The sequence below is a fragment of the Fistularia commersonii genome, chromosome 27 (genome assembly GCF_037954325.1).
Source record: "Fistularia commersonii isolate RoL2024-O1a breed Wild chromosome 27, RoL_Fcom_v1.0, whole genome shotgun sequence".
In the NCBI taxonomy this organism is placed as follows: Eukaryota; Metazoa; Chordata; class Actinopteri; order Syngnathiformes; family Fistulariidae; genus Fistularia; species Fistularia commersonii.
In genome coordinates, this window is record NC_141310.1 from 5583403 (window position 1) to 5601638 (window position 18236).

Sequence of the window (18236 nt, forward strand, 5' to 3'; positions counted from 1 at the left end):
TTGGCCCTTCAATGGCACACTTCAAACTAATCTAGCGCCAATGCAAATAATCAACAAAGCCTTTACTGAGCTCAGATCAGGTAGCACCAAGGACATTATTTCCATTATGTCAGATGTAATGAACTGTATCTGATATACACCTTACAACCATGGTACAACCCAAAACAAACCTAACTGGTGAAACCACTTGTGTTCAGTGAAACCAATAGTTTAGCACCTTGCTTTCAAAGATTGTCCAAGAATAGTGGTGGTGGACTTTCACTAAACATGTTTAAAGGTATTTAACACTGATTTAAATATAAATGACAAAAATTAAACATTTGCAAATTGTGTTTCAATGATTTAGAAACCTCTTATATTATGAGAAATGAGATTAATGAGAATATACTGATTAAACCAAAATCACTACAACTAATTTAAACACAAATAATTCAAAATGCATTTAAAAAAAGTAAAAGAACAAACAAGTATACAAACAGACAAATATCTAATACATGCGGCATTTTATTTACAAACTGCATCTTTAAAGAACATGAATTCTTTTGATAGCATAAAATTGGTAACTAACATTTAAAGAGTCAAATTCTGGAAAACAATGAAAAAGTGTCTTAGAAATTGTAATGAACAAGATAACATTATTTACTTCTGTGAAAATATATATCTGTCATAAAATGTGGGCTATGTCTGCAAGAGTACAAACCTTGTTCAATTTACCTTCAGATAATTTAAGGTAATGATGAACAAAATTCATGGAAAGCAGTACAGGATCTGCAGTCACTCCATTAAAACCATCTCGTATGTACGAGGGTTTTTTTTTTAAGCATAAACGTTGAACCGCAATGTAGTATATAGTTACCAAACACCTCATTGAGAGAATTGCTGAAACTCCCAACTCCCTGTTTTATACAAAATGTACATTATATATATCCATTTAAAAATGGATCTTTCATAAACAGTATTTAACTATGGTTATATATATATATATATATATATAATATATATATTTTACAATAGATCCACTTCTCTGTATTTGAGCCTGCTTATCAGTCAAAGGATGAGGGCTTGTTACACTCTTAGCCAATCACATTTCTGAATTTTACTTATCTGTACTTTAATTCCTATACTGATTGCCTTCTATCTAATGGCTTGGTTATGATCTGTTAACTAAAATTGTAAAAAATATATATGAATCTATGAAAAAGCCCGTAAAGTGGGCCTGTAACTACAAAAAACTTTAATGATTAGGAGGAGTCGTACACGGGAAAAAAGAAACGCCAAAGTCTGTGTCCTCTCAAGTTACTGCTTTCTGTGAAGACAGTGGTGAAGACCATAAACCTTACTGCTGCTATCTGTCTTTAAAGACTCAGCCTCTGCCAGGCTCTCATTCAAGAACACGACCGGTCCCGGATTTGCATCCGTGTGGCCTGGATGGAGAACCTTACTCAATCTTGCTCTGTTGCCATTCTGGTTAGGCCGCATCCATTTATTTTCAGTATAAGACCCAGATGTATTTATGTCACAGCTGGATCATTGGCAGGCCTGCTGCACTTGATTTATTAGCTCCCCGAAGCGATCAAAGAGCCCCTCTACCCAGGCTCCGTTCTGCAGACACTTCTGTACAGTCTCCTCCTGCCCCAGGTCCCCAGCCTGCACCCGCAATGATGCTATCTGAAGGGCAGAGCCATAAACACAAGGATCATAATAGAACCAAAATTCAACACAGAACAGTTGTGTCAGATTAACTACGTAATCTGTGAAGCAAGCTATGAAATATGATGAAAGATTGTCATTGAATAAATCTTACCTCATCCTTACACATGAGGTATGTGTGGTACTTGTAGTGCTGCAAAGAGTGGTACAATGAAAACCACTGAGTCTTCTGCTGATCCACAGTGTATTCCTGGAGAAGGAAAGAGAATTTAAGACACTTTGCAGTGCTCATCCAACTAAGGAGAGAAAGGGATGCACAAGTGATGATTTGCGCCCTCTGCTGGACAGACACTAGCCAGGTTGAACATTTAGGATTTTGCATCTGAAATACATTGCTCATTATATTTTGTCTACCGCTCATCCTACTAAGGAGTTTCGGGGAATTAGGACTGTGGGAGGAAACCACAGAGGAAGGACACCCATGCAGATACAGGGAGAAGATGCAAACTCCACAGAGTAAGGCCCCCCTGAGGGAACCAAACCAGGGTTCCTTCTTGTTGTGAGGTAGAAACACTAATCACTTTGACCCTTCCTCTTTTTTTTTTTTTCCCTGTAATCACATAATTCAGAACATTTACTCAACAAATGTGTTCTCAGTTCTACTACCTCAGTGGTGGAAAAAACTTCCAGAAGCAACAAGACTAGCATCATCTATCTCAACCTTCAAGAAACAGGTAAAAACTGTTCTCTTTCAGGACTTTTTACTGCGCTGATGCCCCAGATCAGGTTAGGCAGCAAGTTAGGCTATGCAGTGTGTGTGTGTGTGTACATTTGTGTATGTCTTTGTCAAAAAAAAAAACCAAAACAAAACAAAAAAAAACTCACTAACCCAAGCTTACTGTTCTGTATATTTCCTGTGCATCGTGTATTTGCAAGTGTATTTGCAGTCCCTATGTCCTCTATTGTAAGTCGCTTTGGATAAAAGCGTCTGCAAAATGCAATGTAATGTAAAAATGTGAATATTGTTAAAACTTGTCCAACCTGTGGCACTTTGCTGGGCATCTTGTAGGGCTTCAGTGTCCTCTTGTTGTAGGCCTTTCCACTGAGACGCACTTTGAAGGCTGGAGTTTCCCCATCCTTTTTCAGCTCAGTCACCACAGAGATCTCTGGGAAGCTGTCCAAAGCCGTCTGAGGATAAAGATTAGAAATGCTTTTTTCCCCCGTTTATATTTAAAAATAGTTCCAGAGTAAATGAATTGCTAAAAAAAATAACTAAATTATTTTACGGTAGAGGGTGCTCATGAAACTACAAAATGGCCTTGTTAAAACCAGGGGAACTCTGGGAGAAAAACAAACTGTGGCCCTCAAAATAAAGAAATCGGTACCTTTAGAGAGAGAACACGGGGTCTTAAAGTGCCATTTCAAAGACCCACCTTTAGCACCTGGCCAATGTGAAGTTTGTGAAGTAGCCGTTTCCTGTTGTCAGCAATCATCCCATCCACTCTTCTCATATGAGGCAGAAGCAACTCATCTGAAACAGGACATGCTGGGTAAGTCATCACAAAACATGTATAAACTATTTTTTTCCCCAACTAAAAAGAGTGCCATGAAAGTATATCTGCTAACCATTTGCTCTCTCAAGGGCAGTCATTACATCTTCATCTAAAGCAATGCTGATGAGCAATTCCACAAAGCTTCTGAATGTCTCCTTCATTGTCCGTGTGTTGAGAAGCCGTGAAGCAAATGGCACTGGAGGGTTTAACTCTGAGGGTGTATTTTAGGGGAAATGGTTAGACTGTGACATGGGAAAACATAATACCACTGAGTGAGAAAATTAAACCTTAAAAGAAACCTTCTTCACCATCATCTTCACCGCCTTCTTCTGCAGATGAACCAGATCCAGCAGGTGAGAACTCTTCTTTCCACTTCCTTCTCTTCTTAGGTGGGGGCTCTGCCCTGGTCTTCACTTGTTTGGGTCGAGGCTTTTGACTTTGAGAGGTGGAGGAAGGGGCAGCTGTTAATCCTAGCAAAGTTTTGACCTGGACACCCCTATGAGTCAGAATTGAAAATGTCACAACACTGAAGAGTAATTTTAAAAATGATGAAGCAAAATAAATAAATAAATAAATAAATCGATCGATACTCTTTGCGTACCTTAGTGAGTTCATGGGTTTGCAGCGTGGCTTCCGACTACACACTCGAACATACTCCCTTTTGTTGACGGTGTCCAAAAACTTCACATAAACCCTTTGGTACATGGTCTTGGCATCACCAAAGTATCCAAGGTACTACAAACATCACACACACACCAAGGTGAGCTTTGATAGATTTCTTTTTTCCAGAGTGATCAAATGCATTTTGATTTAATTACACTGTTGGTGGCTGAGAAGACCCTCTTTCCATCCCTCAGCTCAGGCACAAATTTCTGTAGCAGAGCCTTCTGGACTTTCCAGATGGCCGGAGGTTCAGTCCCTGCTTTCATGGTCACCTGGAAAGTTTACACATAGGAAAATCCAATAGTGAATGTGAGCAAACACAAGAATATAAAATGTAAGAGAACAGACCAATACAAAAAGAGAGGTCTTAAACTCCCTTTCTAATCTTTCTCTCAAATTATGTCTGCTTAGGGATTAAGATATTTCAATAGCAAGCACAAGCAAATTATGTGTGTGTATCATAATTAATAGTTCCATTTTTATTTAAGTCCTTGTGACAAGTATATAAATACTTACCACATGACACCAGGAAAAAAACAATTGGCATTTCATCAGAAATGTATTATTTCATTATTTAGAATTCATTTGTTGTCTATGCTGCTACTTTGGAACCAATCCAACAGTTATTAGGCAAGATGTGAATTGACCTGAACTGGTCACCAATCACAGGAACATATATAGAGACACTCACTCTTTCATTCATACCTGCTGCAACCTAGAGTCTTCAGTTAACCTATGTACTGTTTTAGCATTGTTGGAGGGAACCAGAGAGCGAGCACGCACGCACGCACGCACGCGCACACACACGCGCACACACACGCGCACACACACACACACACACACACACACACACACACACGATTTCTCAAGACAGGAATCTTTATTATGCTAGCATAATGAAATTTTGTTAGCTCCCTGACAGTGAGTTCTAACAACTCACATCAAAAACTATTACCATTATTCTTCTATTGCAATAGATTTAACTACTTAAGATAAATCTAGCTGATAATCTCCACTCAAACATTCATTTAATTTTTTCCATGATATACCTTCAAGTTCTCGATGTCCTCGTTCCTCACAACAAACTCGTCTCTCTCGCGATACATTCCTTCTCCTCCACTGTCTGACAGCTCCTCATCAGTCAGTCCCTCAATGGCTACGGTCATCAGCTGGACAGCCAACTGGCCAGGTAGAATTTCTTTGGACTCCTCTTTAGATGCAAACACAGAACCCCCTGAGACAGTGTTTGCTGTCTGGGCAGGAGTGGCTACCTGTGGCAAACAGGTCTCTGTGATAGTGAGAGGCAAGGGTTGGGCTTGGGCTGGTTTTATCATCAGACTAGGGATGTGGTTATCTGGAGAGGGATGACAAATATGTTGGCACATTGAAAAAATTGGAATACCATTGCAGTACTGAGGCGTGAATGGTAAATGCATTAATGAAAAAAAGAAAGCAGTAAAAAAGGACCATTTAAGATTTTACAATTGAGATGATAAATCCACTGAAGATTAAAAAATAAATACAAATAAAATACATATCTAATCTGTTGCTGTGTGTCTCAGTAGTCACATAGTTAAAGAAAAAAACACTTTCTCCATGAATGAGCCAGGTTATTTCATTTTACAAACCTTACTATGGTTTTATATTTCTTGCTAATTTATCATAGCATTCGAAAACATTTTAAAATTGAAATGCAAAACATGATGACATATCAGAACAACATGATGCCAAACAAAAACATTTAATAAATGATGTTTAGAAAGCGTAACATATTAGGGATTCAATCAGATACTGATAAGCGCATCGTTAAAAAGTGTTGTTACCTGTTTTTGTTTTCCGATCAGAAGACTCATCCAGAGCTGAGAGTGCTGAGCTGATGCTGTTCCTCAGAGCTTGATTCTTTCCAATGTTCTCCTCTTCATCTGAGCTGAATGATGGCAGAGTCTCCAAGTTCTTTTGCAGATCTTCATCCAAATGTTTCTGATGAGAGTTCGCACCTTGACTCTCCTGGGGCATCAAAGTCCCCTGCAGAGTCTGCAGTTTGGGTGGAAAAGCCGGCAAAGTACAAGGAGAGGGTTTGGATAAGGTGCCAGGCTTTCTAGCACGACTTAAAGTTCTAGTGGGATTTGGAGAATACTGTTGTTTGGGGCCAGACTTGATGAAGTCCAGGAAGGAGCCAATGAAACCAGTTTTAACCTCTGGTTGTTTCTCCTCCACTTCACGAATCTTCTGTCTAATTCGCTCCTGCTGCAAACAGCCATCGTAAACACTCTGTGAGGCAGATGGTGAACTGACATCACTACCCCTAGAGTTCTGCCGTTTTGCCGGCCCGCTGCGCTTTGCCGCTTTTGCGTGTCCATCATCTTCTTCAGGACCAACTGGCTTCAGCAAAGACTTAGAACACACCTTCTTTTTGTTCATGTCCTCAACACCCTGGTGTTCAACATGCCCATCTTCAGTCTTAATACTCTTTGCCTTCCCTTCGTCTCTGTTCTGGAAAGCTGAAGGGTCATACACCTGGCCGGTTAAGTGATAATCACTTTCAGAGCTTCCTCTATCGCCATTTGTATCAAGATCAGAACTGTTGTTGTGAACGGCCTGTCCGGGGCCATTTGTGGAGATCTGAGTTCCATTTAGTGTCATGGTGTGAGAGTTAGTGTTTGTAATGATGGGTGTTGATGCTGAAAAGCTGGGTGACATGTGCCTTAAGTCCACAGTTTGAAAGTGACCTTTCGCATCCACAGGGCCTGTCATCACTGCCATTTCAGCCTCAGCGGAGGATGTACCTTTGACAAAGTCTTGCGGTGTGACTCCACAGGCAGCCACTGTTGCAGCAAGGATGTCATCAACATTTGAGATAATATTCCTGTCATCCGAGAGTAACATGGAGTCAGGAAAGCAAATAGAGTTCAGAGTAAAGTGGTTTTTAGTGTCATTTGACTGCTGATTTGCTGACTGGCTGTAGTGGTGTTTAGAAGAATCTGGGCATCCTGAGCTCTGCTCAGACACTACTGAGCCCTGGTGGTTCTGGGGCTCGGGGACATTGGAACCCAGCAATTCTCTATCCATTTGAAGATACTGGACATGAACAGGAGCCAGACTCTGAGATGGTTGGATACCTTGTACTGACAACACCTTTGAAGATGTCTGGCCATGGTGGACAAGAGGCTGTGGAAGAAGAATCATTTGGTTGGGCTCCAGGAGAACCTGTGTGCTGGGCACTGTGATAAACTGGGTGTGTGCAGCTGGGCTCTGGTTCTGCGACTGAGTATGATCCTGGTGGTTCTGTTGATGTGGCTCGGGAGATTTGATTTGGAGAGCATGCTGTTTGAGGGGATCTGAGCTCAGGAGTAAATGTGATGATATAATACTGGAGGTTGTAGTCTTAATGTTCACATTTTCCTGGCCATTGACATTGCTTAAGTGAGTGAGCTGTTGGTTCAAAGAACCCATTCTATCATCTTTAACCTGTGCTGAGTTTGTGTGACTAAGTGCCATATGTGGTTCATCAGAACATGAATTACCTCTAATAACACCTTGGGTTTTTGTGTGGTGGTCATCCATTTTTGAAACAACATAAATTACATTATTGTGACCTACCATAGACCCATCTGCAGCTGAGGCATCCATGGAAACCTGCTGCAGAGCCTGTAGATCCTGGATAGGAAGCTCTTCAAGTTTTTGTACTGAGGATCTGACATTATTTTCTAAAGCTTGAGCAGTTGAGTACGTAGCAGGCACAGTCCCATAAATATGTTTTGTCTGCAATGTTGCCTGCTGGGATAAAGTGTTGTGTGTTTTATCCCCTACTGTGGCCTGCATCGCAGTGTAGTCCTGTGCAGAACTTGATGTGGGAAGACTCTGTACACATGTGGCTTGATAAGAAGAGTTAAGGGATTGTCCTGTGGCATAGCTTTGAGATTGAGTGACTGATGCTTGCTCCTGTGAGGGTGATGAATAAGTTACGTTTGGTGCAACCTGAGAGTGGGATGAGGGGTAGCTCTCAGAGAGACTCACCTGACACATACCCTGGACATGGACCCCATACTGTACCTCATGCTCCTGACTCAGCCCTGAACTTGAATACACAAGAGTCCGGCCTACAGATGCCACATTGTCAGAAGGGTTAGAGAGAGAAGGCAACGTTTTGTAAAGGGAGGATATTTTGTCTGCGGTGGAATGAGCAGGCTGTGACTGGGTATTATATGTCTGTGACAGACTGCTTGACATTAAGCTGGACAACTGCACTGACTGCTGATTGGCAATTGCAGAGTTCTGCTTATGTCCTTGAGGGGAATAATGGTCAGGGGACTCTGTAAGACTCTGAGAATGACTGTGATTCTCATCACCCCCAACAGAGTGTGAAGCTAGTTTGGAAGAACAGTCTTTTGGCTTCGGCACTGTTGTGGGAGAATAGCTTTGAGTAACAGAGTCTGTTTTGGGTTGTAGGGCACCACTGATACCTTGAGAAGAATCTTCTTCTGTTGAAGGACTACAAGACACAGGGGTCTGACGAGATGGGTCTTGTTGGTAGGACATATCCTCTTCACTTCCAGAGCCAAAGTAGCCCTGTAAGGAGTGCTCCGAGTTGGCTAATTGCTCTGAGGCTGTGTGGCTACTAGAAGGCCTCTGGTGGTGTTTGATCACACTACATTCTCGCTGAAGCGCTCTCTCAATAGAGCCTGAGAAAACGGTTGTCCCGTAGGGTTGTGTGGCACTATGGGGAGCAGACAGGGCAGGTGGTAGAAGGCTGAACTGTGGCTGAAGGAGGTGGGGGGCTGACTCCTGGGCAGAACGGTATGTGGAGGACTGGACAGGCAACGCCGAGCCCACAACAGGGCCAGTGAGATGATTGAAGGCCAGGGCAGTTGGAAGCACAGTTTGGCTGGATTTGAGATGGAGGAGAGGATCATGGTGAGAGAACAGGCCATTAGTGGAAGTGCTGAAGGCTGAATCCTGGAGAGCCAGGGAAGGATTTGTAGAATAAGTCTTCGATGTGTATGCACCAGTGTGCTGATAGGATGGCAAAGCAGCAGGAGTGGGGAAAGTAGCAGTAGAAGGCAAAGCACCAGTCAAATATAGCTCTGTGGTAGAAGAGTTGGTACCTGTATGGCAAAAGTGGAAAAAAAGGAATTATTGTGATGTTCAACATAACATAACTCATGCTGTGCAAGAGCTGGCAAAAATCAAACCAATATATACAACAGATGTTTTGGATGATATACATCACTCAGAGACCAAGTAAAATTTTTTGGGATTGCTTTTGCGTGAGTCCCCCTTTGCAATCTTTGCTTGAACTATATTACAAGTACAATACACTGATAGCTTAGCAAATAAAAAAAAATTAAAAAAAAATGAATTCTTGGAGTGTACACTCATTTATATTGAGCTGTCACAAAAAAAAGTTAAAATATTCAGGCGTGTACACCTTATATGTACTAATCTTATGTGATGAAATCACATGGATCAAAAAAATAATTTCAATATTGTTTTATTTAAAAAAAATCTGCAGGAAACCATAAAAAACACACCTAAATAAAAAGCTAATATCCACCAGAAAAGCACAAAAATGTGGCTGTGCTATAAAATTGGTGTAACGGGGAGTTCCTTAAAACAATTAAGTAATAAATGACTTCTCACCAGTGGGCCATGATGGAGGTCTAAATGGAGGAAGCAGTGAGGCACTAACAGGACCAGCCTGAAGGCTTCTTGACTCCATGGCTGTCAGGAAGCTCATGATTGAGGTCTCAGAAGTATTACTGCTCGAGTCGAGTACTCCTAGCAGTCAAAAAAGGTGAATATCAATTGGGTTTTGGAAAAATTTACATAAGTGGAATACTAAGCAGGTAAAAACAAAGATGGATAGTAATAAAGAGTCAGTACACCCAGATCATATGAGCAGCTGTTATTCAGCTATCATTTTTTTCTGTTTAAATAAACTGCTGCCATGCTAAGACAGTTGAGCTAAATTTTACCACTGAAACAGTTATGGCTGTAGTTAAAAAAAATGAAAAATTAATACCTCATTCAATTTAAACTTTTTAGGTTCTTATACAAGCTTTAAAGGCAGATTAAAAATGACACAGAGGTTTTTGTCTCAATAAAACTAAGAAAATGTCCATTCACAATTGCACTTTTGCAGATTCTGTAAGCTCACCTGCTGCAGCAGGAAGGTGTGCTGTTGTATAGGTGGGAAGCTGGTGTGTAGAAGGGAATCCTTGCCGCTGGAGGAGCTCAACATCAAGATGTGCTGCACCATAACTGGGACTGCAAACAGAAACAGATTGTAGTTGTATCGTCTTGACACAAGTAGCAAGACAAACAATCATTGAGGAAGTTCTCTACCCATACAGAGCCTATCTTCAAGTCCTGGCTGTGTAAGATGGGAAAAACACGACTCGCAGTTTGCCCCACCCAATTTTAATCTTGCTTGGGAAGCTTGCTTTGTAAAACAACACATCATAGACAGTTCACAATATGATTCAGCCAAAATCCAGTCAGGTTTCCACTGATTCATTCATTCTTAAAGGACTGCAATAACAACGACTACACAGAAACCTACTTTTAAAGAGATATCAGAAGAAACAAATTAGATGCCACCAGGCTATACAACATCAACCATGCTGACATTACTAGGAATTCACTCTGTCCAGAACAGAGGAAGAAAACAAGAGACAACAATAGTTGTCACTAAGTGTGGAGAAATGAATCAAGAGGACCATTCACTGGTGAACTGAACATGAACATATTAAAGATATTTAAATATTACAAAGTCAATATCCTGCACTATTTGATGTACATTACATTTATCTATAGATACAAAAAGTTTCAACATTTGCACATTGCACAACATTTCAAGTTTGCTGGACGTTTGTAGGAGGTGCACACTGCACAAGTAATTTGTAATGCAGACAGGGCATGCAGGTAAAAGTAATACATATTTTTTACCTCGTAACAGTCATTTATTTGAAATCTTAGCCCCCAAATACAGAAGTAGTGACAAACTCCGTTCTTCAGTAATCAGTCAATCTATAATCTGATCAAATGCCACGATCCAGCATTTAGCCAGGGGTGATACTACACAAGGAAATCTGGAGTCCGCAATCAGGGATCATATTCATTAATCAATCACTTAATAGATGATCATATACGTTGCCACGCTTTTTAATTGAAAATCAACGACATTAACCACCAGTGATTAAGCAAGCAATATTGCTCAACCTGCTTCAGCTTTTATATAGGTAGTGGTGTTTGGAATCGCTTGAGTATCTATTGTGTTGCTTGTGACGTTTTTATTAACCTACGGTTCTACGTTCTGACTAACTATTGTTGACGGTAGAACTGAAAGTTCGACTGGGCTCACAGCCACGGCATGTGAGCTATGTCAAACCACCTCAAGTTGCTAGAAAAGCCAGGTAAACACACCTGAAGGCCAGCTAACATCTCCCTTTTATGGGTGAAATGTGCAAAGCTGACACGTCGCATATTAGCTTTCGAGGTAACAACACAAATAGCCACTAATATCTGAGCCGCATCTGACACGACTGCCGTTAGCCCAAGTGTTGTTTAGGCTCACGTCGAGCATCCGTCGGTCCCGAACACTGACCGATAAAACCTCATTCGTTTACAAAAAGTGCCTCTTGAAGCGAAATCCACGGGAGAGCGGGTAAAAATGCACTGTCGTGTTGAGTTGGGTTTTTTTGTGCAAACTCCGCTCACAGCCATGTTGAGCAAACGGCGTGCTAGCGAAAACTAGCAAGGTAACCAACACGGTAACAAACGGCGGAGTAGCTGCTGACAAGTCGAAGCCTCTTACAAAACTTCGACCGAACGCGTGTTCCTTTCCGTTCCTCCAGTGTTCCACATAACCTACACTGCAATTCACAAGGAAAACTAGGCCCTCAGTCACCGAAATTTCCTTCGGAAGGTAACCCATCCCTCTCCTTCATCCTTTACCTTGGCTTGATGGCTGTACTGCGGTCATAGGCCCAGGAAGCTACGGGCTGTGCTGGTGGAACCAGCGCGTCCGCAAAGCTGGAGGTCGGGTAGTTCCTGTCCATCATCCGGTGAAAGATTCACTTCCCCGATGGAGGTTCGCGGAGCAGCGGACGCACATCGTAGCAGCCGCGGTCCGACCGACCAGGGCACTCCGGTTACCGCAACGCACGGACCCTGAAACCCCCTGCGTTGTCGTGCAATATCCTGGATGAAAACGTCCCTCTCCCCTTCCCGGGTGACTTTGTTAAAATTTGTTCATCTCCCGTCATGAAGAAAGGTGCAGACCCTGCATGCTGTCACGGACCCATGTTAGCAGAGTTCCCAGGATGCAACGCAGAGTTTCGCTGGAAGTTTGTGTGTGTGTGTGTGTGTGTGTGTGTGTGTGTGTGTGTGTGTGTGTGTGTGTGTGTGTGTGTGTGTGTGTGTGTGTGTGTGTGTGTGTGTGTGTGTGTGTGTGTGTGTGTGTGTGTGTGTGTGTGTGAGAGAGAGAGAGAGAGAGAGAGCTTGAGCTCTTACAGATTCTCAGTTTTTTGACCCGCTTTGCAAAGATGGAATGAAACTCATGGAGTAATGCCAAATTGTGTAATAGTATGCAAACGGATTCCAGTTGTATTAAATATACTTTAAATATCACTCTGTTTTATTTTTAATAGCATATTTCTAAATTTTAATCTCACATTGTCTTGAACATTGTACACTATAATATTGATTTGACAATACATGTTCCCAAAAAGATGAAAAAGAGTTGCTCAAAGCCCCAAATAACTAGTTTTTCAGATTCTTGTCAGACAAATAAACCATGGTGTTAACATTTGCCAACTTCTTCTTGTCCTTTCAGCTTTTCCCTTCAGGTGTCGCCACAGTGAATCAACCTTCTCCATCAAGCCATATTCTTTGTATCCTCCTCTCTCACACCAACTACCTTCATATCCATCTCAGTCTGGCTTCTCTGACCATCTCTCCAAAACATCTGACATGTGCTGTTCCTCTGATAGACTCATTTCCAATCCTATCCATCCTTGTCACTCCCAAAGAGAACCTTAGCATCTTCATCTCTGCAACCTCTAGCTCTGCCTCCTGTCATAATGATCAGATCTGTCGACGAATTGTGAAAATGATGAAAAGCTGATCACGATCATTCAGTCATTGCTGCTATAGAGTACTGTACACTGCTTTGTATCCTCTGTTTCTTGTACAATATAAGTAATGCTCCATAAAGTTTACTTGGCCATGAAATGTAATATTGTCTATCATTAAAGGTGGATTTACAGAAGCTGTAAGTTTGTCGGTACCTTTCTAATTTACTTGACAAAAGGGTTTACATTTAAAATGGCAATCTCAAACAACTATCAAAAATCAACCCACTCTTCGAAGCCTGAAATCTATTATACACACCATCACACAATGAATTTTCACTTTCATGACTTTTAATCTAATCTTGCAGTTATTGCTGTCAAGTTCAAGTACAAGTAAAGACAGTAACACAAGACATGCGTCAGACTTTTTTAAAAACCGTCTGTTAGTTTCTGCTGTTCCATCACATTTGAAAGACCTCTGGCATAAGAACAAGAAGATTCCCATTTCTGTCCTGGAAAAGAATGAGCCTACGTCTGCACAGACATCTCATGCTGATACACATGAACCGGAAGCGCACCACTGAATGATGAGACAAAAAGTTTAATTAAAATAGAGATTTTATTTAAAACATCCATACAAGATTTCCACACAAAGCAGTTACATCTACGATCATCTTTAACAAAAGTAGTACTCAATGGAGTGTCACTATTCATCTATTCATGGCGTACTCCACTTTTCTTAATGAAATTTTTTTACAAGGACATAGCAACACGAGAACAAGGCTGTTTCTGTGTGCATGGGGCCCCTGTCTGATGTGCATTCTGGCTCTTTCATGCAGATGTTAAGAGTATCTAATTTGCTAAACCTTCTTTTAAATTGTTGAAATACTTCATCATAATTCTTGTTGTAACAAATAGATTTTTTTAGTTTTATGGAGACCTTTCGCTTCTCATCTCTCTCAGCTTCTTCAGTGCATGAACTGAACAAGTCCAGCTGCTATGACAAGATTTTACGACGAGAACCCTGACCTGAAGAACTGAGATCCCCCACAGACATATTTCATATCATGATCATCAGAGAAAACATTCTCACAGTTGTTTTGTGTAAATAAAAAAAGTTGTTTTCTGAACAGCATTTTTCTGACGCTCTATGACATGCTTACTGAACTGCATGCAAGTAATGAGTAAAATCAACTTAACACTTAACACAGCTCAATATTAAGATTGTTCCAAGCACCTGGATCCTTGCAAATCATCAAAACATTAAAAAGTAATACACCACTGCATTAGACATTTTTCCTTCTGCAAGAGTCATGAAGCAGTCTGATGTTCTTCAATTATTAGTAATACTCATTTTGTGGTGAAAAAAATAACCCTAAAACTGAAATATGGTGTCATAAAGAGTGTGGTAGAAGTCCACTAACCATTGGAAATACTTCATTTCTTCTACGTCATGCTTACCAAATAACCGACAGGAAAACATGCATTTGCAATTTTTTTTCAGCAAGAGTTTGGGATATTGCAAAGTATAAACACACCTGAGAAAATATTTCAAGGTCACTGCTTATTCAACAAAAAAGACATACTTGATGGAAATCCTTAAAGGTAATTCTACTGTGAAAATGAAAAACTAAAGGTATAATGGTCAAGAGACCAAAAAAAAAGGGACACCTTGTTCAGTACGATAAAGCAGAGGCATCTTGTGATTGTGAAAGAATTAGGCGTCCAGTATGATGTAGAAACCCAGCAGCACAGTGTAAATGTAAACTGTCTGCTTTACACTGACAGACATTCAGATGCGTTCAAGGCACTACCGATGGATGCTTCCAGTTCGTGAGCTGGCAAGAAAACAGAGAGAGTTCTTATAATAGATTACAATTATTTGTGCATTATTATAAAATGTGCACAAGAAGTAAGACGTGTGTTAAATAAAACTTCTTTGAATTTCTAAATACCCGGGATAAGGTGGAGGCGGGGCATCGTGTTGTCCACTCTTTGCTATCGCCTGCTCATAGGAGGGCAATCCTGGAGGATCTATTTCAATCGCAGGGTGTGAGGATTCAGGAGGTGGGAGCACAGGCTGTAGGGATACTTCCTCTAGCCTTCGCATAATCAGAGAAGCATTGCTCCTCCTTGGTCGTACTGCAACAGAGCTGAGGAGCATGGAAACAGATATCATGTCATTTCTATATGATTTCATCTATTCAAATATCAATGTCAAGTGTATTGTAATACATAATTATGCGACATGTCTTATTGTTACAGAAAGTGGATTATGGTCATTTTAAGGGACAGCAACACAGACGTCTATTGACAGAGAAGACTGTCAATTACACAATATTTAGAATTTCATAATACTTTCATATCAAATTGATTAATCAATTCATATGTGATTATTCTTGAATAGGATAGAATTGAATAGAATAGAAGCTTTATTGTCATTGTACAACCATACAATTAAATTTGAGAGCAAGCTACCACAGGGTTCAAAATATATTCAATATTTCACAACTCTTGCCACAAAGTGATCTGAACTTACAAGGTATCACCCAACAAAAGGGGAAATCAGAGACCATCTAAAAATAACAAACAAACCTTTTTTTTTGTTTGTTTAAATTACATCCCTTAACTACCAGATGAATAGAAGGGACATTGCTACTAATAATTACTTGTTTATCTTAAACATTAACACCACTTATTAAATTTTATCATTTTACTATCTCTAATTATATTTTATTTTCTAATCATTCCCTTTTTATTTTTTTTACTTTTTTCTGTATGGAGCATAGCATCTGAGAACACTCAATTTCCTTCAAGATCAATTAAGTATTAATGATTCTGATTCTGATAGAATAAAAAAGATGTTACAGCCTATGATGGGTACAAATTGTCTTCATGCTGTGCATCTGATGTTTGAGCTTCCATATTGAACATACTAAGACACCTATGGATGTTTAAAATGGCCTTAATTCAAGATTCAAGAATCAAAGTATTTATTGTCATGTATCCCATGAAATTCTTACTTTGCCTTCCAAAGAGCATCCAGATAGGTATTGATAAATGAATACAATAAACATACTATTACTGGATAAACTGGGTTTTCATGATATTCTTATTATTCATGTTGCTTAGTCCGAGACATGCCGGCCAGCTAATTCAAAATATTTCTTCAAGTACCCAGAATGGTAGTGGAGAAACGCTTACTCACCCAGCACGGCTGAAGTTATCTTTACACTTGTCTTGACAGAAATACCAGACAAGAAGACTGATGATAACAATAGCCACTCCAACGGCAATCAAAGCCACCAAAAGGGATGTTATGTCGACACGAGAGGGACGTTTGTCCTTTTCTGAGAACCATCAGACCACAGAGATAAGACCGCTGAGAGATTTACCAGTTCAAGTGATTGTAAAATCGAGATAGTTCTCTTTCTCTCTCACCTTCTGTGTATTTCTTCCAAAAAGCATCCTGCAAAACAAAACATCACCAGTATTAGAAGGTCTCTGTCTTCATTATCATGGAGGAGATAGGAGACCCAGGAGACAAACACAGGTCCCAACTCACTGTGCTCGGGATGTTTTCAAAGACCTCCCTGGCTTCTTCATAATTGCAGATCTCCTCATAACACTCCCTCTCTAGGTTTCCAGGGACGAAGATCTCAAAGTCAAACCGGTTGAACAGTAGATGGCGACCCAAGTAAGCTTTTGCGCTTCCTTCGTCTACAATCACTAACAGACCAAACACATCCAGTTACTGGAAAGAACGTGAGATAAAATACGAGTTGCTTTGACAGTGAAAAGACTTCTAACCGTCCTGATCCTGCGATCCTTCGTCTTTAGATAGTAACCTCCTCGTACAGGCCAGGTCTCCAAAGGGAAGTAGTAGGAGCAGCGTCACACCGAACAACATGGTTGTGCGCAAACTTGAGCGCGCATTAATAGTATAACCACGGTCTGTTTTTGTTTGTTTTTTTTACGCCCGAAGAGCAAATACTGTCTATAAATAAAGTCGAAAAATATTAATATTCACAAAGAAAGTCAAAAAGGAGAAATAGGTGTCTGACTGGGAGTTGATAAAACCCAGGAAATGTTCGGCTACGGTCGTTGTTTCGGCAAATTTCTATCGAAATTTTTCAGTGTCCCACTCCTGGACGGAAAATAAACACAAATATAACGACAACGTGAAACTTCTAACTGTAAGAGTTCCCGAGGAGCTTCAGTGCTTGTCGTTGGATCTGAAGGGAATTTTGTTTACTCCCAGCAGATGTTTAGATATTCCGAAACTACCTGCGAAGACTCAACTAATAGATCACCACACCTGGAGAAATGGATGGGTGACGTTAATATCAATAAACGCTAGATGGCAGCAGAAGCCATAAAAGGGAAAGTCCAGTTTGGGCCTAAACTAAAGCAGTAACATTGTCTTTTCCTTGTTCTACAAACGCTCTTATTTTAGGAGAACCCCTGATATAATCAATTATGCCGAATACTCCACAATCCATTAAAATTCCACATGAAGTAAACTTGCTTCCCTCCTCGTAACAGGACCTCAGTTTTTATTCATTGGAAGCTCCTCACAATGCTGGCATATATGTTCAGAACTAATGTCTTGTCATGTAACCTCTACTTGTCTAATAAAGATTTAGAAGAATTTAAATGGGTTTATTACCTTCATGACCCTTTCAATACTGATATTTTTCCTAAACATTTGAACTACATTACTCTCAATCTTTTTGTCATGTTTACAATGTTTTATCTTCACCTCTAATGGGTGGGCACAAATTTACTGTTGTAACACAAGTATATCTTTGTACATCAGGAACCTTTTACGAGCATAAATCTCTTCTCATATATCCTCACAGTACCTTGGGACCACAGTACAATTTACAGGCCATGTATGGGTAAAAAGTTTTGTAATGACCTGTCATTTTAGAGAATACTTTGTGATAAAATAGACATATTTTCCACCATAACGGTATGGTGACCATGGTAGATAAAGATTCACGTTTTGTGGTACTGTTATAAGATTATTGTTTCGCCTTCTCCATGTAATTGGACGTACAATGCCCCATTTGAAACCTCAGCCTCTTTTGGGGAGTGTTTATGTCAGGCAAAGATAGGATACAATTAAACATTATCTATCTGACTACTGGATAGTGCAACTTGAAGGACTGTGACAAACCCCCTTTTTTTTTTGCATGGTGCCTGGATTCTGTCAAGTCAAGATTAATATACAGGAATGTCTATACAAAGAAAAGGGGCAAGGGAAATGAATGAGTTCCACATTTAATCTATT

At 40.3% G+C, this 18236-nt stretch overlaps 2 protein-coding genes across 3 annotated transcripts; both read right to left on the reverse strand.

Annotated features, from left to right (window-relative positions):
* Nucleotides 1-490: 490 nt before the first annotated feature.
* Nucleotides 491-12356, reverse strand: qser1 (glutamine and serine rich 1). Of its 2 annotated transcripts, none has more exons than XM_086174754.1 (13): nucleotides 11823-12356; nucleotides 10024-10133; nucleotides 9507-9644; nucleotides 5690-8971; nucleotides 4916-5220; nucleotides 4022-4138; nucleotides 3805-3938; nucleotides 3512-3699; nucleotides 3277-3414; nucleotides 3084-3181; nucleotides 2692-2838; nucleotides 1805-1900; nucleotides 491-1668 (listed from the first exon to the last, which is right to left on the reverse strand). In XM_086174754.1, the coding sequence occupies exons 1-13, from the start codon at nucleotides 11927-11929 to the stop codon at nucleotides 1528-1530; spliced, it is 5001 nt and encodes a 1666-aa protein (XP_086030880.1). In that variant the 5' UTR covers nucleotides 11930-12356; the 3' UTR covers nucleotides 491-1527. The 2 variants fall into 2 exon arrangements, with proteins under 2 accessions (XP_086030880.1, XP_086030879.1); XM_086174753.1 differs by having other exon boundaries at nucleotides 3503-3699.
* A 1195-nt stretch (nucleotides 12357-13551) lies between these two features.
* prrg4 (proline rich Gla (G-carboxyglutamic acid) 4 (transmembrane)) lies at nucleotides 13552-17185 on the reverse strand. The gene is made up of 6 exons (XM_086175051.1): nucleotides 16751-17185; nucleotides 16506-16669; nucleotides 16382-16409; nucleotides 16149-16290; nucleotides 14896-15093; nucleotides 13552-14778 (listed from the first exon to the last, which is right to left on the reverse strand). Exons 1-6 carry the CDS (start codon nucleotides 16848-16850, stop codon nucleotides 14751-14753), a joined length of 660 nt encoding a protein of 219 aa, XP_086031177.1. The 5' UTR covers nucleotides 16851-17185; the 3' UTR covers nucleotides 13552-14750.
* Nucleotides 17186-18236: the final 1051 nt, after the last annotated feature.

Excerpts from the sequence above, each read along its gene's own strand:
- qser1 (XM_086174753.1), bottom strand. The coding sequence starts at position 11,929 with ATGATGGACAGGAACTACCCGACCTCCAGCTTTGCGGACGCGCTGGTT. Across the intron at positions 3,415-3,502 it reads TGAAGATGATGGTGAAGAAG|AGTTAAACCCTCCAGTGCCA; the intron begins GTTTCTTTTAAG and ends ATACACCCTCAG. Across the intron at positions 3,182-3,276 it reads TGCCCTTGAGAGAGCAAATG|ATGAGTTGCTTCTGCCTCAT; the intron begins GTTAGCAGATAT and ends GTCCTGTTTCAG.
- prrg4 (XM_086175051.1), bottom strand. The coding sequence starts at position 16,850 with ATGTTGTTCGGTGTGACGCTGCTCCTACTACTTCCCTTTGGAGACCTG. Across the intron at positions 16,291-16,381 it reads TTGGAAGAAATACACAGAAG|AAAAGGACAAACGTCCCTCT; the intron begins GTGAGAGAGAAA and ends GATGGTTCTCAG. Across the intron at positions 15,094-16,148 it reads GATAACTTCAGCCGTGCTGG|CTCTGTTGCAGTACGACCAA; the intron begins GTGAGTAAGCGT and ends CATGCTCCTCAG.